At 41.0% G+C, this 26909-nt stretch overlaps 1 protein-coding gene across 2 annotated transcripts in view; it reads right to left on the reverse strand.

The window, feature by feature from the left end:
- POU6F2 (POU class 6 homeobox 2) overlaps positions 1 to 26909 on the reverse strand; it is a 491967-nt gene that overhangs the window by 115113 nt on the left and 349945 nt on the right. For both annotated transcript variants that reach the window (XM_025380080.1, XM_025380079.1), the window contains exon 6: positions 23447 to 23811. In XM_025380080.1, coding sequence (XP_025235865.1) covers positions 23447 to 23811 — 365 coding nt within the window. The remainder of the gene's footprint in view (positions 1 to 23446; positions 23812 to 26909) is intronic.

Genomic DNA, 26909 nt, shown 5'->3' on the forward strand with positions numbered 1-26909 from the left:
CATACTCTGAGGCCGCCACCCTTGGTTAATAAACCCTTTGCCCCTTCCCCTCCAAGCCACCTGCAAACCTTTTTTTTTTTTTGACTTTATAAACTTTTTAGTTTTTATTTATTTATTTTTGTTTTTGCTACTTCTCCCACTGAGAGGTGGAACTGCAAACCTTTTAATAACACGGCATTTTTGGCTCTAGAGAGAACACAATACATTTATAAGTATTACTTTTTCCATCTTCTTATTAAATTTAGAAGTCATCCAAACTTCCTAGCTTTGTGGCATCAAGCCAAGTGAAATCAGGTGGATGCAGTTTGGAAAAATGTTGGAGGTGGCATGGTGACGGGCTTGGAGTAAAAGGTCAAATAATTTATCCTCCAAGCCAGAACAGTCCTGAGAATGAAATGTTAGTGATTACCTGGATGGTAGACTGGTAGACTTGCAAAGAGACTACTCTGGTTAAAAGAAGGTGGGAGGATCCCTTGGGGTCGGACCGACCGAGGCTCAAACTCCAGCTCCACCTCTTACAAACTGTGGGGCTTTTGATAAGTTACCAGCTTCCTCTGAGCCCCAGTTTCCTCTCTTTCATAAGTAATTGCATGGCATACATGGAAAAACATACCCAAAACACCTAGGACAGTGTCTGGCATGTGTTAAATGCCCAGCAGTGTTTTTGTTTTTTAGATTGGATCATTGTTTTCATACTGGAAGATTCCACGTGTGTTTGTCTGCTCTTGCAGTGGGGTTTGAAGCAGCCGGGTTGTGTCACGTGACAGTCCCAGGCGTCCAATAGTGGGATGTGAGGTGCACTCAAGGTGGGAGATCCACTTTCATTTTCTTTGGGGCTCCCTATCTTCTTTATAATATGTTTATGCTTTAGGTAACATGATTTAACCCACGGATCAATCAGATCTATAAAGTATTAGCAAGACCTGCTTCTTTGCCTATTATATTCTGAATATCAAGAACTACCATGTGTTATTGAGATGGTAGGGAAAAGGAAACAGGTTAATTAGAAAATGGTGGTCCTTACTTTGATGTACACTTCTTCCCAGATATAATAAACTGATTTAAAGCATTTAAATCAAGCCCACATTTCCCAAAGAGCACTGTGAAGATAGTGCAGAGAAGGATGGGGTTGAAACAATTTCAAAGGAGTCATCATAACATCCAAGGCTTTTATAGTTCTTACAATGTGCCAAGCATGGTTCTAATTATAACAATAAATAGCTCTTCTTTCTTTTATTAGTAATTGTTATCTTCATCAAGAAATGTTGCAAAGAATTTTAAGATAGTCTGATCACAGGCACTTCCCACTGTTTCTTTCCCCTTCACTTTCTCTTTAGAATTATCTACTCATTTTTGGTGGGACTACTTGTCAGCTTTTAATATATTACTTAGTCTCTCATTTTAATAGACTTGTTAAACCATTAATCTGCTGTGTGTTTTCAACCACATAGGCAGTGGTATAATGTTGAGTCTTGAAGTTCCCTGCAAGATGTGTGTGTGTGGGTGAAGGCTGGGGGGCAGAGTGCTGGGCATTTCTTTTTCGATCGTTTCGACTGCTGGGAAGGGTGTTTTGGTGTTCAGGAGCTCATCATCACATGCAATATGTTGGGATACTGATATACCTGCTTCCTGGCCTGTTATACACCTAAGAAATCCCATCTCTGTCTACCTGAAAAGCTCGGTCTTTCAGGCTAGGGTTTTTCAAATTCTTCTGACCTTGTCTCATAAGAAGAAACACATTTTACATCTCAAGCCCACATATATATACATACAAAAATATATGTACAATTATATCTATCTCTCAACATGTAACTATATATATGTCTATTTGTATATCACTTAAAGTGTCTTTTAAAAAATGTGTAGCCTTTCTGTGCCCTGTCATTTTCTACTCCTTTTTATTATTTTCTTTTAAAAATGCTAATTACAAACTACTAAACCAATTTAGCAATCACTCACGATGTCATGAAAAACACAATGCCCTTCCCCAATCCGGGCACATCGTCCCACCTAATCCTTCACAAGGATCCCTAGAAAGGTCCAAGGCACAGCCTCTCGAGTGCCAGGGCCAGCCTGTTTTCCATGAGTGCCTGTCTTCTTATTCCTTGGTTCAAGGGATCCTCATTTTAAAAATGTGCCAGATTCATTCCTGGTGGGCGGGAGAGCCTTTTCAGACTGGGGGCAGAGAGCATAAACATCTGGTCCAGTGATGAATAAATGGAATTTGGGCAACCTATCATATGGTCAAGAAGAGAGCTCTGAGGCAACTGATAACTATTGACTGGGAAGGAGACCTCCTCTCCCTGCTCCTTTCCAATAATTTCTGTTTTAAGATAATTTCCTTCAGGAAAGGCTGAACTCTCTTTATTTAGTTTCCCGATAAAGCAGAAATGGTTAGCAAGAAGTCATACATTCCTCCTAAATTCTAACTTCTGAGAATTCCTAATGAAATGGCTAGATTGGGGTGTGTTTTAGGGTCTCCTTCTTTGAATCTCTAATGGGGAGATAAGAGTTAACTACAGTCAGATTCAAGGATATACAACGAAAAGGATCTAGACTCTGATGTGTTTTCTTTAAAAAATGCTATACTCCGTCCACATCAACCCTGAACACATGGTGTGGTATAAAGTGGTGTTTATCTAAACATTAGAATACCAGGACCATGCCTATGTCGGAACAAGCAAATCTCACAGCCTAGGTTTCTTCTTCCTCTCTTGTGACACTTTAGATTATTTCAATCCATGTCCTAGTTGAAGAGCCATGTTGGCAAGGAGATTTTTCTAAAGGTTTTTTTCCCATTGCTCAGAGCTAAAGGTTTTGTCCTCTGACCTTTTGATTCCCGCTCTGCATCTAATCAATGTCAGGTCACCACACGTAAAACTAAAAGGAGGTTAAATGGAAAAAACAAAAGCACAAAGCCAAACAAGCACAGGGCCCCAAGCCCGGCCGGCCAAGATTAAAAAGCTCACCATTTTGAAATAGTACAATAGTACAGTCTTTCGGAAAAGAAAATATTTCCTGTTTACCCTCCCTGTTCCCCCCACGTCCCATTTGTTTGGTGCCTGATTTGTTTCCAGTTGCAGCAGGGAGGTCAGAGCAAGCCAGGAAAATGAATGGAATCAACCTCCTGCCGGGCCGCCTGGAGCGGGCGGGTGTTACGGATCAGCGTAAAGCCAGCTTCCTTTCCCGGGCCTGGGCCGATGTAACTCACTGGAGTGGCAAATTACATCAGACCTACAGCTGTAACCCGACATTATGATTAATTTGATCAGTAATTTCTCCTGTTTTTCATTTTAATCGGTGTGACTATTCTGCTGTGGCAGGTCTTTCAGATCTAATTAAGATAAATTTCCGAGTAAAAGACTTGGCAGACTTTCCGAGTCAAATCCAGGCATCAAGTGTGAAGACCTGCAGCCCCAGTCCATCACCTTCGGGGAGGGCCGGGCCTCCCGCTCGGCAATCAGCCATTCACACTTAAGCAAATTCATAATCTCCAGCACTGCTTAGTCATTCTCTCAAAATGTCCCAGGCAGGAAAGGAAAGGAAGAAAAGCCCCAGACAATGTCATGTTTCCCCATTCCACTGATTTGCCCAAACTACATGGATCACCCCATAAGTGGACTCTTTACAGAATCCCTTAGATGATTTTAAATACATTTTAAAAGCACTTTAAATAAATCCATGCATATGTACATATTAAGCAAATGCAAGTATGTATACATACAAATATTGAAAATACATGCATGTGACTATGAGGATTTGTAGTTCACATGTACACAATAGTCTAACCCTTTAGTGCAAGGAGACAGCTATACACATATTGGGTGGGGGTTGGCAGGGCATTAAGAGTTTATTTTCCCAATTTGTTTTCTTTTAGGTCAACCCATGCATTCATGTATGCATCCTTAGGCTGATATTTGCACAAGTTCCGGTAGGTTTCTGTTCTTTGAAGATGACAGTATGAATGAGAATTCTTCCCAAAGCCCACCAGCAGGACCTTCCCGTCCAATCTGGGGCGAGCAGACATTGGGCAAACGTCCAGCTGTGCCTGGGTTCCTGGGTCTACCTGCTTCCTTGCAGGAAATGCAAAGTCAGGCCAAGACCTTCGAAAGGGCAGGTGTTTTTGAAGACATTTCTTCCATTTTGTCAAGAAAATGTGTTTTTATATTCCATGTTCTCACTTACAGGTAGGAGCTAAATCTTGGGGACACAGGGACATAAAAGATGGGAATATGAGACTCTAGGGGCTTCAAAAGGAGGGAGGGTAGGAAGGGGCAGGGGCTGCAAAACTTCCTTTTTTTTGGGTACTAGGTTCATTATCTGGGTGATGGAGGCAATAGAAGCCCAAACCTCAGCATCTTGTGATATACCTTTGTAACAAAGCTGCACATGTACCCCTGAATCCAAAATAAAAATGTAAATTGAAAAAAAGAAACTATTATCTTGCAATGATGGCAGCACTTTCAATTATTATAAAGTAAATTCCCCATTCAAACAGGAGTGACTATTTCTGAAAACAAACATATGACTGGGGTATGCTTACTATGAATATAATTTTCTACACAGTCCTCCTGCACCCCTGCCCTCAAGAGGTTAAAGAATTTCTCCAAACCACCACTACAGGATCTGAAATCAGGTAAAAAGAACCACAGTCTGATTCTGTGTATGGCCTCTACATTTTAAGGATCAGTTTGCTACTCTTTTCCATGTATCTTGTATTTTGTTCTCAAAAAAGAGTGTTGAAGCTATGGTGTTAGGAGAAGCTGCCGCCTCCCCTCGCTGAGGCAGGCAATCTCGAATGCACTGTGATTGCTGCATGAAAGACAATGGGGACAGGTATGTGTGATCTTCACAGTCCTATAGCAAGGTGATTTGGGGCCTACAAATTAGCATAAGACCCTCTGACTTCTCACAGGGATTCTGTTAGCTATCTCAGCTCTAATTTAGTTAGTGGCCCCAGACCGCTTTAATCTCTTCATTGGTGTTTCAATTTTGTAGAAATGGTTTCAACAAAACTAGCATATTTAATAAAGAAAAACAATGGACTTGTCCTCAACCCCAACCTTAGAGTTTCTGATTGCTGAGCAATAATCAATGAAGATTTAGATCAGGAGCTATGAGAAAGACGTAAGCTACAAGAAAGATCAGAGACGTGGGCAAATGACAGTCTTTCCTCCAACAGTGCTATCTACCTCCATGGCTCCAGGAGTCATGTAATTTAAATAACATCACTTTAGAAAGAGGAAAATTCCACTGTGAGAAAAGACTAACAAGAGGCAGATTAGCACAGTGGGTGAGGTTTTGACATCACATAGATCTGAGTTTAAATCTTACTTCTTACAGGTCCTCATACCTAACGTCCTCATCTGTGAAATGGAGCTGGTGGTACTAGGGGGGGTCCACTGAGTAGCGCTTTACCATTCGAGGAGAGCGACCCACTGCATCAGCATTCCCGGAGCTGGTTAGAAATGCAGCATCTGGGGTGGGCTCTGGATCAGAATCTACATTTACCAGCATTCAGATGGATTCATATGCAAATAAAAGTTGAAAAGCCCTACTATAAACTAGATGAGACAACATCTAGCAGCAATGGGGCATTTAATGGGCTCTCAATCAGTAGCAATTGTTCTTGTTTTGAGAAGATGTTAAAGATTACGAAAAGGATTATTTATTTACTTTCCCTATTATATTTTAAATATCAATATGAATCACCAGGTTTGAGATTTTTCTGCAGATATCGGACTAATAATTCAACTCCAGAGTCTGGGAGAGGCCCAGGTGGCTGACAAAGCACAGACAGGGGGGTTGTTTTCCTTTCCTTTTGGGCTGTGAATCTGGGGAGGGGTAGGGCACAAATGATGCTGGCTCATCCTTTTTGGAAATGAAGACCCAGTCTTATTATATCATAAAAGTAAAGTCAGTGCTGACTCATGCAATCAATACTTAGGGCAAACAGCATTTCGTATAAACAAAGGGTAGGAATTTGTTCTTTAGAAATGAATAATTGGAAGCCTATTTGCAAGACCATACATAGTTGTCCTCAAAGCTGGCTGCACACTGGGGTCTCCTGGAAAGTTTAAAAAATGCTGGTGCCCACTTTGGTTCCATTAGAATCTCTGGGTGGGACCCAGGGCACTGGTATCTTCAAACAAAACAAACAAACAAACAAGCAAACAAACTCCTCAGGTGATCCCAGCGTACAGCCAACATTGGGAACCACTGCTGTAAACTTGGAAAATCTTCTCTTGGAAAAGAATACAAAGGAATTGAACAAAATATGGCTATAGGAGCGCAGGCATGGTCTCAACTGTTTGAAGATGGTGTGGCTTGGGTGAGACAAGAAGAGGGAGAGACAGTCATCTGCCAGGCAAGGCCCAAGTGGCCCTGAAAATATTTGATTACATGTAGGTCTTCCTTTCTGGTATGAAGATGCTCACTTTTTCACTTGAGAGGCTCACTAGCAATAAATATAACATGTAGGCTGTGCCTTGAAGATGCGTCAAATGGCTTTAATGTGATCATTGCATGCAGGGAGCTTGGAAAACACCCATCTTTGCTTTCTGCCTTTCATAACTTTCTGCTTCAGGTTGGTCCCAAAGACCACTTGGCTTTAGCCTTAGATTGGTTAGATTCCTTCCATGGAGTGCAGACTACTGGAGGTGGTAACTGCTCTAAGGAATATTCCTTTTTGAACTTTAGACAGAAGTTCAAGATTATTTATATTTTATCTAATTTAAAAAAAAAAAAGTTTCCCAGCCAACCAGATTCCGGAGAGATTTCCTTGGGGGAAGTGAGAGGATTTCTCTTAAATCTTCTCCCCAAACCCCTAAATGTTGCTTTGTTCTCTTTAAACACCACAGTCACAACATCAAAATACGAGGACAGAGAACTCAGGTCTGGAAAGAGCAGCTAGTCTCTGAGAGGATATGGAGTCCAGCTGAGAAGAAAAAAAATGGAATCTCTAACTTTACTTCTTTTTTATGACAGTTAAATATCTCCCGGTGTAGAAAACTAAGTGGAGGTGCTGGGCTGAGCCCTGTCGAACTACAGTTCAGACAAAATGGGCTGGAAGGGTTGCATTGATCGGAGCCCAACTGGGCCTTCTGACACAGCTACTAGTTCTGAGCACAGAGATGACAGCATACAAATGCAGGGCACCCCTCCATTGCCGCATTCATCTGCGGCCGCGAAGGCATCCCCACTGAGTGGTCAAGGACACAGAATTGCCCTATCCAGGAGACAGCCACTCCAAGGGGCACGTGAACCTTGGCCATGGGGGCTCCTGTCCTGCATGCCTCAACATGGTGCCTTTCTCTGCCTTGGCTCTGCACTCACAGGGCCCCAGGACAGGTGTTTTCAGCCAGAATGCCCAATTTAGTTCTGAACAGTGGAAAACGAAAGAGAAAGAAAACACCAGTGATTCTGAGAGTGCATATTTACAAACAGGAAATAGAGAAAGAGCAGGATAGGAGCCTTGTAACTAAGACAATGCCCCACAGACATGGATTTTTGACAGCTTGGTGCTCTAGACGACTTAGTGCCGGCTTACCACACAGATTTCAGACTGATGTGACCTGTTGTTTGGAATCCAGACCCTCTTAAAATGCAGGGGTGGAGAATGAGGGTGCCAGGGGCTGGGAGATCTCCTGACCATTGGAAATTCCTCAGTCAAAAGATGAGGAGGGTGCAAGTGAGGAGGGGAGAAGGCATACACTCTCCCAGTTCTGTCGGTCCCGTGGGTCTACAGAGGCTACGTGGTCCAGGGGCACCCTGGCCATGATTCTCATGCTCTGGCATGGGGAGGCAGGACTCCAGTTATGTGAGCAGGAGAAACAACGGGCCGTGAAGAAAAGGAAGGAAGAAGGGAAGACTATCTAGAAGAGAAGGTCTCCAAGACCTCAGCTGCCACGAGAAGCAACCCAGTCAGGTATTTTATGAAGTGATTTTCCTCATTGTCAATTATCAGAACCATACTGTTTCAGCTTTCTCATCTCTTGCTTTAGTTTTAAGTGTTTCCGTCCCTCTTTTCTCACCTTTCTATACGTGGTTTTCTCCACGGCCCAGCCTATTGGACATAGTCTGTGGATTTCTACATACTGTCCTGGACAAGGAAATGGAGGTTATTTTAGTTGTGCTGATCCCACAACTAAGGAGGCTTTAGAGCGGTGGTTCCTGAAGGATTTTTCACAGGAGATATTAATTAGCATTATGTGAAATAAAAGGCTCTAGTGGTTTCATAGGTTTCAGAATTTCTTGGTTAAATCGTGTTAACTAGACAGCTCTACTGCAGGATGTCTTTTAGCTTTCAGTATTCAAATAATCTTTACGAAATATATAGGAACAGCATATAGTATGCAGCGCTTCTATCTACCCATCGATCTATCTACCTGCCTACCCACCATGGAATCTGTTTTCAATAAAATTTCTTTGGATCAGTGTTTTGTTGAAGGAAATTTGAGAAATGCTAACTTGGAAAATGCTGGGAGCTAATAAGGAAATTAAGAATATATATTTCACTAACAACCAAATGAACATTGCAGAGGTGGTAAGATATAAATAGAGACACTTTGAAGTCAGACAGACTAGATCTAAAATCCCAATTCAGCCTTTGTTAGTGATGCTGAGAAATTTGCTTGAACTTTCTGAGACTCAGATTCTTTGGGTTGGAATAAAGGCAATTTTAGCCTGTTCTGGGTTGTGGTGAGGAGAAAAAGAGAGACCAAAGAACTTAGTAAAAGATACATAGGTAAAGGATTGTGGTTACTCCAGTCAGAACTGTGAACTCATGAGGCCAATGAATGAAATAAGTATTAAAAATGTACTTCGTAAATTTCAAAACACATGGCAAATAGTAGCCAAATAGAATCAAGAGTATTTCTTGAGTACTGAATATGTGATGTATGTTATGGTGTGGTACATATATTGTTCTTTCTTTCCATAGGATTGAAACCACGTTATTTGTGTTATTTCATAAATAGAATGTGGAGATAGGAAAGGCTTAAAGATCATCTCATATAAACTTTCCATATAACAAGTGACACAACTGAGTCCCAAAGAAATTAGGTGACTTGCCCATGGTCACTAATTAGTGATCTAGTTAGTGGCAGAAGTGAGATCATCAAGATTCTTCTTCTTTACCCAAATACCAAAAACCACAACTTTGGGAATTTCGAAGGAAAAAATAATTCTTGGTTCTTAATCATAATACTGATGGGCTGGGCACAGTGGCTCACACCTATAATCCCAGCACTTTGGGAGGCTGCGGTAGACGGGTCGCTTGAGCCCAAGAGTTCCAGACCAGCCTGGGCAACATGGCAAAACCCTATCTCTACAAAAAATACAAAAATTAGCCAGGCATGGTGGTACATGCCTGTAGTCCCAGACACTCGGGAGGCTGAGGCGGGAGGATGGCTTCAGCCTGGGAGGTTGAGGCTGCAGGGAGCTGTGTTTGTGCTACTGTATTCCAGCCTGGGTGACAAAGTGAGAGCCTGTCTCAAATAAAAGCAATAATAATAATAATAGTAATAATATTGATGGGGAAACTGGGGTTCTGTGGGTTTAAGTTGGAAGTCTTTAAGATTATACGATTAGGCAATATTAGCATTACGTGAGTGCACGGCTACAGTCCTTTCTTTCTGCTCTAAACCCCTTGGACAGCTCTGAGATTACCTTTAGTGTAGGTTTGCCCTGTACCGTGTGTGCTCCTCATCCCTTTCCTCAGAAATCCCCCGTACCTCTCTGACTCAGGATGATGCTATGAAACTGACATGCAATCATTAGCCTCATTCCAGCTACTATGGGTTTTTGTGCATTTGCAGGGCATCATTTTTATTGTGTCAACATACAGTTTAGATTCCTGTGACTATTTGCTTTTTGTTCAACTTTGAGCGCATGTGTTTGTCTCATATTCCCCAACAGGTTACAATATCTATAGTCAAGGACGGAAAAAAGGTAGGCAGGATACTAACATTTTTTGAGTGCCAGCTATCTATCAGGAACCAAATTAGATGCTCTCACCTAAGTCACTGCATTTAATCCCCACACCAACTGTCTGACCAGTGAGGAAACTGAGGCTCAGAAGGATGTGCTGACTTGACTCAAATGTCCAGCAGAGCGAGCATTCAAACCCAGGTCCATCTACTTCTAAAGACCACACTTACTCTGAGGCACCATCTTGTCTGTTCTGCAAACCTTCTCCAGGACAATGCACAGCACAGGTGCTCAATAAATATTTACAGATCGTGATAAAAGTGCTTTCTTTACAACCTGGAGAATATTCACTTGAAGTCTATGCTTTGAAAGTTAATTTAAAAACCAGTGGAAATTTTACCCCCCAAAAATGAGAAATAACTTGTGATCATGAAAGCACTAGAATATTGTATTAAGTTCACATAAATACTGGCCAAGCGTTGCTCATTCAGAGCAAAGTGCCAGCCAACACATTTTGGGCATCTCAAATTGCCACTAGACCTTGCATCTATGCACATGAAGGCAAAAGTGTTTCAGAAGCATTCTGAGCTAGACTTTGGGATTAGTTTATCAACCACCATCCAGCAGCGAAGGGACTGGACAGTGCATTTGGCTCTAGGCTCTTTGCTGAGTTTGCTGCAGACAGACCATGGCTCCGCCCCCACTGTCAGAATCAGAGCAGTTCTCTTTTCTTTGAGAAGTGATCACTTGCCATGCTCAAATGCTGCAAGAATCTTCCCATCCTCCTTTGAGTCTGGCACCCTCATCATCTATCGCTACTTGATGTAAGTTTCCAGAGCCAGTGGTGTGAACACGCTTCCTGCTTTGTTAAACTACCCTTTCTACATGATTTGACTAATCTACAGAGCAGTACCCAGGAATGGTAAATCTAGACAATGACAAAGAAGCACTGCAGTATATAAGTAGATTCTTGGTAAACTAATTTTTCCCCTGCCACTCTCAAAGCAATATAAACTTTGTTGTTCCTCCTGGATTTCAAATGCTTGTAATAAATTCTTTGAAATGTCAGTAATGTTGAACTGAGGGTTTTCTTAAGGAGATTTTCTTTCTTTCATAAAAGGAAAAATTGTCCCTTGCAGAGTATATGGGTAAATATGTTTTGTTTATTTTATTCAGTACTTAATACAGTTGGGTAAAGGATTCACATTTCCCACCCGACCTCTCACTGAATGAGTGAATCATGAATGAAGCTCTCAATTTTCTGGAAGGTAGTATAAACAGAAATAAATTCATGTTCTTTTATATCTTTAGGCTAATCAACATTTGCTTAACAAATTTATAGCACACAAAGCATTCTCATAAGTATGTTATATTTAATTTTCATGATAACTCTCTGAGCTTAGATGGATTTTCTTTTCCATCATAATAAAGTTTCTTTGGCTCTTTAGTCCAAGAGGAAGCCTTGCCAGGACTTCCAGTTTTCCAAAGGTCCTCAGACCTTGGATTGCTTTGGGAGAATGTTGTCTACATAGTGATACTTCTATTATTTTTACTAGACTTACTTAATTTCATAAAATCATAAATTAGTTCAGTGAAAAATGTCAGCCAAAAGAGTTATTTGGTTGTCATAACATTTCAGTTCAATCAAAAATGATTGCTTTATTAGATCTGTACAATGGGGAAGATGGATTTCTAGCCCCTTCCTTGCCCCAATTTGTTATCCAACATGCATTTGTTTTTCTACTGTGCAAAATTTGGTGCAATGTTCAACTAGAAAATGAGATCAAAGACCTGGCCGAAATTTACAATGAACAGAACGTCATTGACTTTGGAAGATTTTTGCTAACTAAATCATTTACACAGCCAGTAGCAAAGCTGAGAGGGATGAGGGTGAGATGAATGAGGCACTCATTTCAGGCACCAGATTTAAAGGAGTGTCCAGAAACGTAGTAATCAAGATGAATAAGATCTTAATACAATATTTTAAAAATAAGAATGAGTGCCAAAAATTCATGATCACCAAATGTTCATATGACTGCTTTTTTTTCTTTTGCCTCAGACTTCAATATGGCTCAATACTGTTACTGATCCTGCATTTAAAAATTTGAAATTTTGCTCTTCATAGACTTTTGGCATTCATTTTGATTTTTGAAAATATTTCATTCAAACATTATCTGAATTTCTGAGAATACCCTTAAATTCTATCTGAGATGAGTGCTTCCAAGCCTCACTATCGTCTCAGTCCTGGCTAGGAGAATTCTGCATAGTGATTTAGCCTCGTATAGGTGAGCGATGTCTGAGTTCTATATTTACAGTGACCACACAAAGGAGTTATATGAATACACTCTCATAGTCACCCAACTCTACACAGTTTTAGGGGTTTGTAACATAAAACTCCAATGGAACTGAAGGAGTTCTAGAAAATATTTAATTTTACTCCCTCCATTTTATAAATGAAAAAACCTACAGAGTCTTGAGTAATATTGTGGTAAATTGATTAAGACTAATTGCTGGGGGGAGGGGGTTTGGCCTAGGACACTGGGTCTTTTCTATAGGGCAGACCCATGATTGGAGACCATTCGCTTTAGAGAAATTGAAAGTCCTACAGGTCTGGCTCCTTCTCAAGGCTTTGGGCTCTTTATTTTAAAAAGTGATAATGTACCACCTTCTCCCATCACATATGCACTTTGTAACTTAGTACTAAGTTTGCCAGTGGGAAAATATCTCAAATGGGAAGACCAGAAGGCGATGCCCACTGCACAACAGAGGTGGGATTCTGATGCAGTTTTACTCCGCTGTGCCTGAGTGGTAACTAGACCTTTCCATGCACATGGTTGAGAATACATTTTATGCTCTCAAGCAACTTCACTTCTGAGGAGGTGACTGTGCCCCTCATTCCTCATACAAATACAGATAGCTTTCACTCTCCAATTCCTACTGATCTCTCTCTCCCTCTGTTATTTATTAAAATGTGCAATAGAACAAGAAAAGGAAAAGATTATCCTGCATCCTGCCATGCAAGATAGTATGCAGGAGGCCAAGGTTAAATGCAGCATTTGGTTTCTTAAGCTTCTCTAATGTATAGGTGTGGAAAAGCAATCTGGGACCACAGCTTATAGCAGTGACTCTCTGAGGATAAAAACTTGACTTTAATTTGGACTCTCTGGCTAAGATAAAATCTGCTTCTGCTATCATTATCCCACTTATGTTTGTCCTCCACTCTCTTTTCACTCTGCCACCCAGCTGAGTGGGAAGAAATTAACCTGACCTTGAAGAATACTCAGAGAATCTTCAGGACCATCGAGTTTTCAATAGCCAATAAAATTCCAGAGGCCTACTAACATTGAGATTATAGACTCATAGGCCTGAAAAAGACCCTACACCACACAGATGAGGGAAATGAAGTCTAGAGAGCTAAAGTGACCTATCCCAAGTTATGAGTTAGTTGGAGGCAGGGTCAGAATTAGAAAGGGGCCTCAAGCCCTCTGGTTACCCTCTTCCACCCACACCATGACTGGGCTCCAATCATGCTCAGCACATCTCCAGACCACTCAAGAGGGAATATATGCACAATAGGGCTTTTATAAGATGTCTGAAATTTTACCAGTGCAAATAAAAACTCTCAAGGAGTTTTCTTTTCAAGAAAATTCTTCTTAAAGGTCATAGAAAGGAGGCTTTTATTTCACCATTCTTTTTTTTTTTTTTTTTTTTGAGACGGAGTCTCGCGCTGTCGCCCGGGCTGGAGTGCAGTGGCCGGATCTCAGCTCACTGCAAGCTCCGCCTCCCGGGTTTGCGCCATTCTCCTGCCTCAGCCTCCTGAGTAGCTGGGACTACAGGCGCCCGCCACCTCGCCCGGCTAGTTTTTTTTGTATTTTTTAGTAGAGACGGGGTTTCACTGTGTTAGCCAGGATGGTCTCGATCTCCTGACCTCATGATCCACCCGTCTCGGCCTCCCAAAGTGCTGGGATTACAGGCTTGAGCCACCGCGCCCGGCCTATTTCACCATTCTTATACTTATGGGGTCTCTATCCAGATTAAAATTACATATTGAATTTTTTTTATTTTTTTTTATTTTTTTTTACCTAGATCATGTTTTTTGCCCCAAAAGATTGCTTCCATTTATGTTTCTGCTTCTATCAAACATAGTCTGTATTTTTAGTTTTGGATTCAGGCACAGCCTGTGGACCATGGGTTTGAGCAAAAATAAGGAGTCTGGACTGCTCTCCATCCTGGCACCCAGGGGCTAAATCCAGCTCACAGTGCATCCTGTTTGTCCCACACACTGTTTTTATAAAGTTGAATTTGGGTTTTACAGCCAAGATTACTTTACTTATTTACAGGGACTGCCAGGCCCTGAAGACCTCTGCCCTTGCATTTCCTGTTTAGAACTTCTCTCCTCAAGCCTCCTGAGCAAGAATGAAGCCATGGGTGGGTGGCTCTTGAATCTCAATGGAGAATCTATAGACAGACCTCCAGGAGCCAGCTTCTAGAGTCTGCTTTAGACCACCAGACCTCCTATAATGCTGAGTGATCAAAATTAATAAACAAAGTGATCCCCCTACCTGGGCTTCTTTGAAGGGATAATACTTTAGAGTCATATCTGTCTTAAAACAACAACTTGGTTTTGTAAATGTAATCCTTTTCACGGAATTGAATAAAAGAGTGAAATAAAATGACACTGCAGTATTGCAGAAAAGCCCAGTAAGAGGTATTTGGAGACTTTTTGTTTAGAGTGTTACTACCCACCAACACTATTAATTTTTTTTTCACCTCAAGAAATGACCTCGATGGCTGAATAGGAACAGCTCCAGCCTCCAGCTCCCAGTGTGAGCGACACAGAAGACGGGTGATTTCTGCATTTTCAACTGAAGTACCAGGTTCATCTCACTGGGGTGTGTCAGACAGTTGATGCTGATCCACGGGTGCAGCCCAACCAGCGAGAGCTGAAGCAGGGCGAGGCACCACCTCACCTGGGAAACGCAAGGGGGAAGGAAATTCCTTTTCCTGGCCAAGGGAAATTGAGACACACAACACCTGGAAAATCGGGTAACTCCCACCCTAATACTGTGCTTTACCAAGGATCTTAGCAAACTGCACATCAGGAGATTATATCCCACACCTGGCCCAGAGGGTCCCACGCCCATGGAGCCTCCCTCATTGCTAGCACAGCAGTCGGAGATCTAACTGCAAGGTGGCAGCGAGACTGGGGGAGGGGTGCCCGCCATTGCTGAGACTTAAGTAGATAAAGCCACGGGGAAGCTCGAATTGGGTGGAGCCCACCGCAGCTCAAGGAGGCCTGCCTGCCTCTGTAGACTCCACCTCTGAGGACAGGGCATAACTAAACAAAAAGCAGCAGAAACCTCTACAGATGTAAAATTCCCTGTCTGACAGCTTTGAAGAGAGCAGTGGTTCTCCCAGCATGGAGGCTGAGATCTAAGAACAGACAGACTGCCTGCTCAAGTAGGTTCCTGACCCCTGAGTAGCCTAACTGGGAGACCTCCCCTAGGTGCAGACCAACACATCACACCTCACACAGCTGGGTACACCCTGAGACGAAGCTTCCAGAGCAAGAATCAGACAGCAACACTTGCTGTTCAGCAATATTCTATCTTCTGCAGCCTCCGCTGCTGATACCCAGGCAAACAGTGTCTGGAGGGGACCTCAAGCAAACTCCAACAGACCTGCAGCTGAGGGTCCTGATTGTTAGAAAGGAAAACTAACAAACAGAAAGGACACCCACACCAAAACCCCATCAGTACGTCACCATCATCAAAGACCAAAGGCAGATAAAACCACAAAGATGGGGGAAAAGCAGGGCAGAAAAGCTGGAAATTCAAAAAATCAGAGCACATCTCTCCCGCCAAAGGAACGCAGCTCATCACCAGCAACGGAACAAAGCTGGATGGAGAATGACTTTGACGAGTTGAGAGAAGAAGGCTTCAGTTGAAACTTCTCAGAGCTAAAGCAGGAACTAAGTAACCAGCGCAAAGAAACTAAAAACCTTGAAAAAAGAATGGATCAATGGATAACTAGAATAATCAATGCAGAGAAGACCTTAAAAGAACTGATAGAGATGAAAATCATGACACGAGAACTATGTGAGAAATGTACAAGCTTCAGTAACTGACTCGATCAACTGGAAGAAAGATTATCAGTGATTGAAGATCAAATGAATGAAATGAAGTGAGAAGAGAAATGTAGAGAAAAAAGAGTAAAAAGAAATGAACATAGCCTCCAAGAAATATGGGATTATGTGAAAAGACCAAATCTATGTCTGATTGGTGTGCCTGAAAGTGACGGGGAAAATGGAACCAAGTTGGAAAACACTCTGCAGGATATCATCCAGGAGAACTTCCCCAACCTAGTAAGGCAGGCCAACATCCAAATTCAGGAAATACAGAGAACGCCACAAAGATACTCCTCGAGAAGAGCAACTCCAAGACACATAATTTCCAGATTCACCAAAGTTGAAATGAAGGAAAAAATGTTATGGGCAAACAGAGAGAGAGGTCAGGTTACCCACAAAGGGAAGCCCATCAGACTAACAGCAGCTCTCTCGGCAGAAACTCTACAAGCCAGAAGAGAGTGGGGGCCAATATTCAACATTCTTAAAGAAAAGAATTTTCAACCCAGAATTTCATATCCAGCCAAACTAAGTTTCATAAGTGAAGGAGAAATAAAATCCTTTACAGGCAAGCAAATGCTTAGAGATTTTGTCACCACCAGGCCTGCCCTACAAGAGATCCTGAAGGAAGCACTACACATGGAAAGGAACAACCGCTACCAGCCATTGCAAAAACATACCAAAATATAAAGACCATCGATGCTAGGAAGAAACTGCATCAACTCATGAGCAAAATAACCAGCTAATACAATGATGACAGGATCAAGTTCACACATGACAATATTAACCTTAAATGTAAATGAACTAAATATTCCAATTAAAAGACACAGACTGGCAAATTGGATAAAGAGTCAAGACCCATAAGTTTGCTGTATTCAGGAGACCCATCTCACATGCAGAGACATACATAGGCTCAAAATAAAGGGATAGAGGAAGATCTACCAAGCAAATGGAAAACAAAAAAAAAGGCAGGAGTTGCAATCCTAGTCTCTGATAAAACAGACCTTAAACCATCAAAGATCAAAAGAGACAAAGAAGGCCATTACATAATGGTAAAGGGATCAATTAATCAGGAAGAGCTAACTATCCTAAATATATATGCACCCAATACAGGAGCACCCAGATTCATAAAGCAAGTCCTTAGAGACTTACAAAGAGACTTAGACTCCCATACAATAACAACGGGAGACTTTAACACCCCACTGTCAACATTAGACAGAACAATGAGACAGAAAGTTAACAAGGATATCCAGGAATTGAACTCAACTCTGCACCAAGCGGACCTGATAGACATCTACAGAACTCTCCACCTCAAATCAACAGAATATACATTATTCTCAGTACCACATCGCACTTACTTATTCCAAAATTGATCACATAGTTGGAAGTAAAGCACCCCTCAGCAAATGTAAAAGAACAGAAATTATAACAAACTGTCTCTCAGACCACAGTGCAATCAAACTAGAACTCAGGACTAAGAAACTCAATCAAAACTGCTCAACTACGTGGAAACTGAACAACCTGCTCCTGAATGACTACTGGGTATGTAACGAAATGAAGGCAGAAATAAAGATGTTCTTTGAAACCAATGAGAACAAAGATACAACATACCAGAATCTCTGGGACACATTTAAAGCAGTGTGTAGAGGGAAATTTATAGCACTAAATGCCCACAAGAGAAAGCAGGAAAGTTCTAAAATTGACACCCTAACATCACAATTAAAAGAACTAGAGAAGCAAGAGCAAACACATTCAAAAGCTAGCAGAAGACAAGAAATAACTAAGATCAGAGCAGAACTGAAGGAGATAGAGACACAAAAAACCCTCCAAAAAATCAATGAATCCAGGAGCTGTTTTTTTTTTGAAAAGATCAACAAAATTGATAGACTGCTAGCAAGACTACTAAAGAAAAGAGAGAAGAATCAAATAGATGCAATAAAAAATGATAAAGGGGATATCACCACCGACCCCACAGAAATACAAACTACCATCAGAGAATACTATAAACACCTCTACGCAAATAAACTAGAAAACCTAGAAGAAATGGATAATTTCCTAGACACTTACACTCTCCCAAGACTAAACCAGGAAGAAGTTGAATCCCTGAATAGACCAATAGCAGGCTCTGAAATTGAGACAATAATTAATAGCCTACCAACCAAAAAGAAGTCCAGGACCAGACAGATTCACAGTCGAATTCTACCAAAGGTACAAGGAGGAGCTGGTACCGTTCCTTCTGAAACTATTCCAATCAATAAAAAAAGAGGGAATCCTTCCTAACTAAAATTTTACAAGGCCAACATCATCCTGATACCAAAGCCTGACAGAGATACAACAAAAAAAGAGAATTTTAGACCAATATCCCTGATGAACATTGATGCAAAAATCCTCAATAAAATACTGGCAAACCGAATCCAGCAGCATATCAAAAAGCTTATCCACCATGATCAAGTGGGCTTCATCCCTGGGATGCAAGGCTGGTTCAACATATGCATATCAATAAATGTAATCCAGCATATAAAACAGAACCAAAGACAAAAACCACATGATTATCTCAATAGATGCAGAAAAGGCCTTTGACAAAATTCAACAGCCATTCATGCTAAAAACTCTCAATAAATTCGGTATTGATGGAACGTATCTCAAAATAATAAGAGCTATTTATGACAAACCCACAGCCAATATCATACTGAATGGGCAAAAACTGGAAAAATTCCCTTTGAAAACCGGCACAAGACAGGGATGCCCTCTCTCACCACTCCTATTCAACATAGTGTTGGAAGTTCTGGCTAGGGCAATCAGGCAAGAGAAAGAAATAAAGGGTATTCGGTTAGGAAAAGAAGAAGTCAAATTGTCCCTCTTTGCAGATGACATGATCGTATATTTAGAAAACCCCATTGTCTCAGCCCAAAATCTCCTTAAGCTGATAAGCAACTTCAGTAAAGTCTCAGGATACAAAATCAATGTGCAAAAATCACAAGCATTCTTATACAAGAGTAACAGACAAACAGAGAGCCAAATCATGACTGAACTCCCATTCACAATAGCTTCAAAGAGAATAAAATACCTAGGAATCCAACTTACAAAGGATGTAAAGGACCTCTTCAAGCAGAACTACAAACCACTGCTCAGTGAAATAAAAGAGGACACAAAGAAACGGAAGAACATACCATACTCATGGATAGGAAGAATCAATATTGTGAAAATGGCCAAACTACCCAGGGTAATTAATAGATTCAATGCCATCCCCATTAAGCTACCAATGAGTTTCTTCACAGAATTGGAAAAAACTGCTTTAAAGTTCATATGGAACCAAAAAAGAGCCCACATTGCCAAGACAATCCTAAGCCAAAAGAACAAAGCTGGAGGCATCACGCTACCTGACTTCAAACTATACTACAAGGCTACAGTAACCAAAACAGCATGGTACTGGTAAGAAAACAGAGATATAGACCAATGGAACAGAACAGAGTCCTCAGAAATAACACCACACACCTACAGCCATCTGATATTTGACAAACCTGAGAAAAACAAGAAATGGGGAAAGGATTCCCTATTTAATAAATGGTGCTGGGAAAATTGGCTAGCCATAAGTAGAAAGCTGAAACTGGATCCTTTCCTTACTCCTTATACGAAAATTAATTCAAGATGGATTAGAGACTTAAATGTTAGACCTAAAACCATAAAAACCCTAGAAGAAATCCTAGATAATACCATTCAGGACATAGGCATGGGCAAGGACTTCATGTCTAAAACACCAAAAGCAACGACAACAAAAGCCAAATTGACAAATGGGATCTAATTAAAGTAAAGAGCTTCTGCACAGCAAAAGAAACTACCATCAGAGTGAACAGGCAACCTACAGAATGGGAGAAAATTTTTGCAATCTACTCATCTGACAAAGGGCTAATATCCAGAACCTACAAAGAACTCAAACAAATTTACAAGATAAAAGCAAACAAACCCATCAAAAAGTGGGCAAAGGATATGAACAGACATTTCTCAAAAGAAGACATTCATACAGCCAACAGACACATGAAAAAATGCTCATCATCACTCGCCATCAGAGAAATGCAAATCAAAACCACAATGAGATACCATCTCACACCAGTTAGAATGGCAATCATTAAAAAATCAGGAAACAACAGGTGCTGGAGAGGATGTGGAGAAATAGGAACACTTTTACACTGTTGGTGGGACTGTAAACTAGTTCAACCGTTGTGGAAAACAGTGTGGTGATTCCTCAAGGATCTACAACTAGAAATACCATTTGACCCACCCATCCCATTACTGGGCATATACCCAAAGGATTATAAATCATGCTGCTCTAAAGACACATTCACCCGTATATTTATTGCGGCACTATTCACAATAGGAAAGACTTGGAATCAACCCAAATGTCCATCAGTGACAGACTGGATTAAGAAAATGTGGCACAGATACACCATGGAATACTATGCAGCCATAAAAAAGGATGAGTTTGTGTCCTTTGTAGGGACATGGATGCAGCTAGAAACCATCATTCTCAGCAAACTTTCACAAGAATGGAAAACCAAACACTGCATGTTCTCACTCATAGGTGGGAACTGAACAATGAGATCACTTGGACACAGGAAAGGGAACATCACACACCGGGGCCTATTGTGGGGAGGGGATGGGAGGAGGGATAGCATTAGGAGATATACCTGATGTAAATGACGAGTTAATGGGTACAGCACACCAACATGGCACAGGTATACATATGTAACAAACCTGCACGTTGTGCACATGTACCCTAGAACTTAAAGTATAATTAAAAAAAAAAAAAATGACCTCACCCAAATATACCACACAACCTACTTACACTTACTTTTTTCTAAAGATATGGGAGCATCCGCACCGTTTTAGAAATAATTGTTGTCTTCTAAAGTTTTGTTTTTAAAGCAAAAAACCTAATTGACTGGCTTTCCCTGGTAATCTACATTGCATAGTTATAAACTAATATCTCTCCAGCAGATTTTTGAATAATGTAAAAAGATAAAGCCCACATGAAAACAAAAGATTGTAAAATGAAATTTAGGCTACCATGTATGAATGTAGTTGCTCTTTATTCCCTTCAGACAAAAACACTTTATAAAGATCATTACTTTGGACAGTTAAATATCTTTGCAATTCCTTTTAAACAGTTTTCTTTTTAAAAAGTTTAAACATTCCATGTTCCACAAACTCAAAAAGCCTGCAGCTAGTGTAAAAATTTTTTTAAACCAAAAAATTCTCCATTTCCTTTATACATGCCTGTAGCAAAGGAAAAAAGTCCTTTTATGCCTACCGACACAGATTTATTCAAAATTAGTTCTGTATCTGCTCAGTAATGTTAAAAAAAAAAAAATTGTACCAGGTCACTCATTTGGCGGTCATCTGTTAGATCCACAGAAGTTAGAGTAACAGTTCCTCTATATTTAAATGTACTCTAAACATATTTATTAAGTTTATAAGTTAAAACTTCAACAATGAAAAATTAGAATATTCTCTCAGTGTTCCAAAGAAAGAAATGTAGCTCTGAGCCTTCATTTGTTGTAAAAACAAAACAAAACAAAACAGCCCTGGGATTTCCATGAGAAACTGTTAGGATAACTTTTGGAAATTCTCCTAAGTTTATTTTCCTAAGGCTGAGTGGTCACTTTATCTAAAGTCCTGTCAACAGTCATTCAACAGGGCTTGTCTTCACTGGGATCTCACGGGCCGCTAAGAGATTTATAAAACACTGACAGTGTTCAGGGAAGGCTGAGGTCCACAGATCTCAAAACTTTCACCTAATAGGAAGGAATATTGGACTATATAGGACAACTGGGGATACACCTAAGCAATTTCATTCCTCAAGGAAGGGCAATATTTTTCTTTGGTAATTTTACCTATTTTGGTGCCTGGGATAGAGAAATTAGATGGTATGTAGGTACATCTAATGTAAGTGTTCTTAAAAAGCATTAAATTCATTTTTTGGAATAATAAAGTTGAATCCCAAATGCTGCCAACATTAAGGTTTCTGTAATCATGCTTTTTTTTGTAAATTTGATAACATCTGCTCTCTCGGTAGCTGTCAAGTGGACAACGAAGAAGTTTTTGGCTCATGTTCATTTTAGTCTTGTGTCAAAGGTGTTATGTTGTCTCATCATCGTAAGATTTGTACAAATACATCTTGAAACTCCACTCATGTAAACGTTCAAATTGAAAGTAGCCCTGGCCCAAGTGCCCAGAAAAACACAATGACTCATCTCTCCGAAATGTGTTCATTTCTAGGAATGCTTCGGGCCAGCACTGAGAATCCAAATTGAAAGAGACAAAGCTGGGGAGAGCCGGACTGACTGAGAGCCGGACTGACTGAGAGCCGGACTGACTGAGGCAGGGAGATGAGATGGCATTTGAAACAGGTCCACAGGCTGCTCACTCTGTTGGACTTTGTCACAGTACTACAAATACACGAAGTCATCTGAAATCTCACAGGGAAAAATGTCATTGTGCAAGTCAAAGAATGGATGGCTTGGCTGAGTTATTAATTTCTGGATCTGATATGATGACATCACAGTCATTATGTTTTGAAACTAATTTATTTAAAGACACCTAAGTTAAAAATGGTTTTCTGAAGTTTAAAGTCATATATATACATATATATAAAATTTACGAATGCACCTACCATTCCTTCTTAATAGGTAGGTTATAGATGAGCTCTTATGATTAGCCTGAAATATCTATTTATGATGCCCTCAGCCTCACAGTAATAAAGTAAGCCTATAGAAGTTTTATTCCTTTATAAAGATGCATATTGGTTGAGGCTCTTGGCATGAATTTAGAGTACTTGTTAGTCTGTGGAGTAATGGTTGGAATCTGGGACATAAGACTGGGGCTAAATTTCTTTGCCCTTCTAACCCCAGAGAGTCTTTAGAAAAATAGAAACAAAAGAGCACAAAGTACTTAAGGTGAGACACTGTTGTATTCATAATATAGAGAAATAACCACCATGCCTCATGGACAGTAGATGCAGTTCTCCACGGGGCTACAAAACTGTGCTAGTAATAATTTTAATTGGATGCTATCTTTGCTGCCTTCAAAAAGTATCATAAAATGGAATTATTACAGGCTCCAAGTGCACTTATAGTGCTGGCCTCTCACAGAAGGAAACAGATAACATTTATCCTTTGGAGGGCAACAGAAATGGGCTTCTATTTGTTTCGTTTACATGCATCCCCAGTTGCCTTCTAGTTGCTTCTTCTTCCCTATGTCTAAGAGATCAATTTGAATTAGACGCTGCAGAACTGGATGCTAAGTTTTGCTGGCCCTCTGCCTTTGGGGATGGCACCACCCCATGGAAAGGTCCTTGGTGCTCCTGGGGGCGGATGGGAAGCACGGGGAGCATACCTGTAGAGGATTGGGTGGCGTGAGCGGTGAAGGCAGGCCATGTCCTGGAGACTGACTGGGTTTCTGCGGGGGGCTGGAACTCTGCTGGGTTGGAGATGGTTGGTTCTGGTTCTGGGGGTGGGAGTGGGGTTGGTGCTGCTGGGGCTGAGGTGCCTGTTGCAGCTGAGATGTAGGAGCTGGCGGCTGCTGAGAGGCGGGTGGTGGCTGCTGGGGTGGGGTGGGCTGTGACGGCTGCTGCTGGGACTGCGAGGGCGCCTGCGGGGCTGGCTGCGGGTGCTGGTTGGTTGACGGGGGAGGCTGCTGCTGCTGCTGCTGCTGGAGCTGGAGCTGGAGCTGCTGGAGCTGGGAGTTCAGGGATGAGGTAGCTACAAGGAGAGAAAGCAAATGTGGAGTGAGATAACATGACAAAGTGTCTTGCTGGGTCTTGACAGCCTGTCCAGTGCAAGTGGAGAAGGGTTTCCTTTAGAAAATTGTTGTCCTCCGCCCCCTGAAGCTCTTTGGCATTTAAGAGGGTTGTGAGGCACTGGGAGAACTAAGGTCACTTCTGGGGAAAGTTTAGTATTTTGGGAGGACCAGCATATAACACATCAGGCATTACTTTAAAAGGTGGTGAACAATGCAAGCCAAAGGTGTGTGGTAGGAATGGAGATTGTTTTTTAATTACTTTCTCTCTCTCTTCCTTTCCATACTGCATGGGAGATACACTCATGCTTTCAAGATTTCATTTAGATTTTTGAAGTCCAACCAGTTTAGTTGTTTTGGTAAGTGTTTGACTGGAGTTAAGAACAAAAAACCAAATTGTTTCATCCATGATCAATATCATTAATGGTATCATTTTCACTTGCTACTTCAGACCTCCACCCAGTTGCTTAGACGTCTTAGTGTCAAATTTCTAACTTTTTTTTTTTTTTAATTCAAAAGTAGTACATGCTTCTCCATTTTGCAGGGTCAAAAGCATGAGTCTGATTTTTTTTGCCTACTTATTAAAGAGAGAGAATCCCTAAACTGGAAGGATGATAGCAGGCGACTGTGAACCAAATAGTGTGGGGATTAGACATCAGCACCTAAGGACAGGACAGCACCTAAGGACTGAGGGAATGAAATCATCTTTTAGGATCTTGTTATGAGAAAGGTAGAGTAGTGGGAGAAGGTGTCTTAGCACAGAGCATGCAAAATTTGTTCTCACATGCTCATGCAGCACTGAACAATTTCTGCAGCAGGAAGCTAGTTAGTTTGACCTAAGAATGGTCTAGAGAAATTTATGGCTAAAAACCAAGTTCACTGTCTTTTTTGCCTAAATCTCAATCTAAAAGCTTTCTAACAAGTCCATGAACAAATAAATATATAAGGATCAATGTCAAACCCACAGGCCTTAAACGAATGTGTAGCTGTATTGATGAAATGACGATGTGACCATTCCCAGGGATATCAAATACCAATTCTGTGATCTCACATACAACGTAGGGTTTCCAACTTGGTCCAGTTGGGATAGCAAGTCCTCACTGGGCCATTAAACTACTTTAGGTCTGTGCAAGCAGTCCAGTGTGTGACCTGCCTTGTGTGTAGAGCCAGGGTGCTCTGGGGCTTGTGATGTGATCTTAGAGATAGAGGTGGCATGGGGGAGGCCTGGAAAGTATCCCAGCATCATCCCGTTTATTAGACCTTTTAGAGAAAGGCCTGCTTTTGCCATTTCCCCCTTTCTTCTGTTGTACAAAATCACATTTTATCAAAGATCTGGGAGCCCCACTCAATTCTGACACCCCCAGATCTTCTGCAGTCTGGAGGATCCTGGGGCAGTGGAGCCTGATCTCTCCTTCTGGTGGAGTTCCAGACTTCAGGGACCTGATTGCCTCTGGCCTCCTGCCTGATTCAAATCAAGCCTAACCTGATGTCTTTCAGGTGGGGGCACATATGTCAATGCTTATTTCCATGGTTGACTTAAATACCATACTGTTTCATTTTGGTTAGAAAAGCATTTATCTAAATCAGCATTTAGAAACAGGAAAGTCTGGGAATATTGGCAGATAGATATTGGCAGACGGGTAGGTGCAGCAGACCCTAACCTACTAATGAGCCCTGGGCCCAAATATGTCTCCCTTCCTCCATGTCCGTAAGTTCATATTGCTTGGATATTTGTTTTCCATAACAGCAGCTTGACTGGAAAGGCATAAACCTAAGTCTTTGAGTTACATAAACTAATTTGACATCTGCAAGCAAAAAATAACAGAATAAAATATGTTCAGGTATGTACCAGATGCAAAGGAAAGCAGGAGGGGTATATATGAATGTAACTTGGGTCTAAAAAAACACCAAAGCCACCTACACACTAACAAGAAAATGAGAGCTAAAAAATGTGAAAACATGGTGCCTTGAAATGGCTCATTGCATTAAGCATAGTGAAATATGGACATTGAAGAATGAGAAAATAAGATGAATAAAGTTAGGAAGGTTCAAGGATGTATTAATATTTGAACTACAAAGAATGTTTGCAGATAAAATGATGCTTGTTGGGGTAAAATTCTGACCCTAAGCAGGGAAGCTTAAAGACTTTACTTTCTTCCCTGGTATTTATGCCCTTTTATGATGGTTTCCTCTCTGTCTTGTTACTATACATGACATAGACCAATGTTAAATGTAAAATTTACAGAAACAGCAGCTATGAAAGGCAAAGGGATGCATGGAAATACATTATGAAAATTTAAAAATTTAAAATTTTGAAAAAGAAATACAAAACAAAACGTCATCAAACCAAATTTCCTAGAGAGAAGAGAGAGTTACGGCAAAGCCGGTGTCTTGAAACTTCCCAGATAAATAATTTAATAAGACATAGGAGTAGCCAAGAATCCTGCATTTCTCAACTTGTTCAGTTTCTATATATTAGCTGTAAATTGTAAACAATTTCTCACATTGAATCTTTGTTAAAAGTTTCCTCAGTGAACCCCTACACATAAATGGAGCCACATCATCAGAGGTATCAGAATTATGTCGGATGGGATTTACACAAGGAAAGTCAAAAGCACTTGAAAAGCAAGTCCGTGGAAGATTCTGGAAAAATACAAAAGTGTCCTATACTTGGCAATGTACAGAAAGCCAAATGGTGCTCAAATGCTAAAGGAAGTAGGATTTCTAGCAACATCCTAACCTACTTTATGCCAAATATAAGATCATACTATTATAATCACTCTAGTCGGTATCTCCACTTCAGCATTTACTTGGACTTGTCAGGCTCAGGCAAATGTGGGCATGACTGGAAAACTGGTGGATTGGGTGTGAGAGCCTATTAGGAAGGAGCACAGCCATTACTCACTGCTGTTCACGCACCTCTGGGTATTTCTGGGAGCTGGAGTAGCCTCACCCGGCTATGTTTACAGAGGGCAGAAAACCCATGCTAACGAGAAAGGAAGAAGCAGGGCTTATCACTGAAAGTAACCAGGAATCCTGGAAAGAAGCCTTGTGGTAATGC

Source organism: Theropithecus gelada, chromosome 3 (genome assembly GCF_003255815.1).
Source record: "Theropithecus gelada isolate Dixy chromosome 3, Tgel_1.0, whole genome shotgun sequence".
NCBI lineage: Eukaryota > Metazoa > Chordata > Mammalia > Primates > Cercopithecidae > Theropithecus > Theropithecus gelada.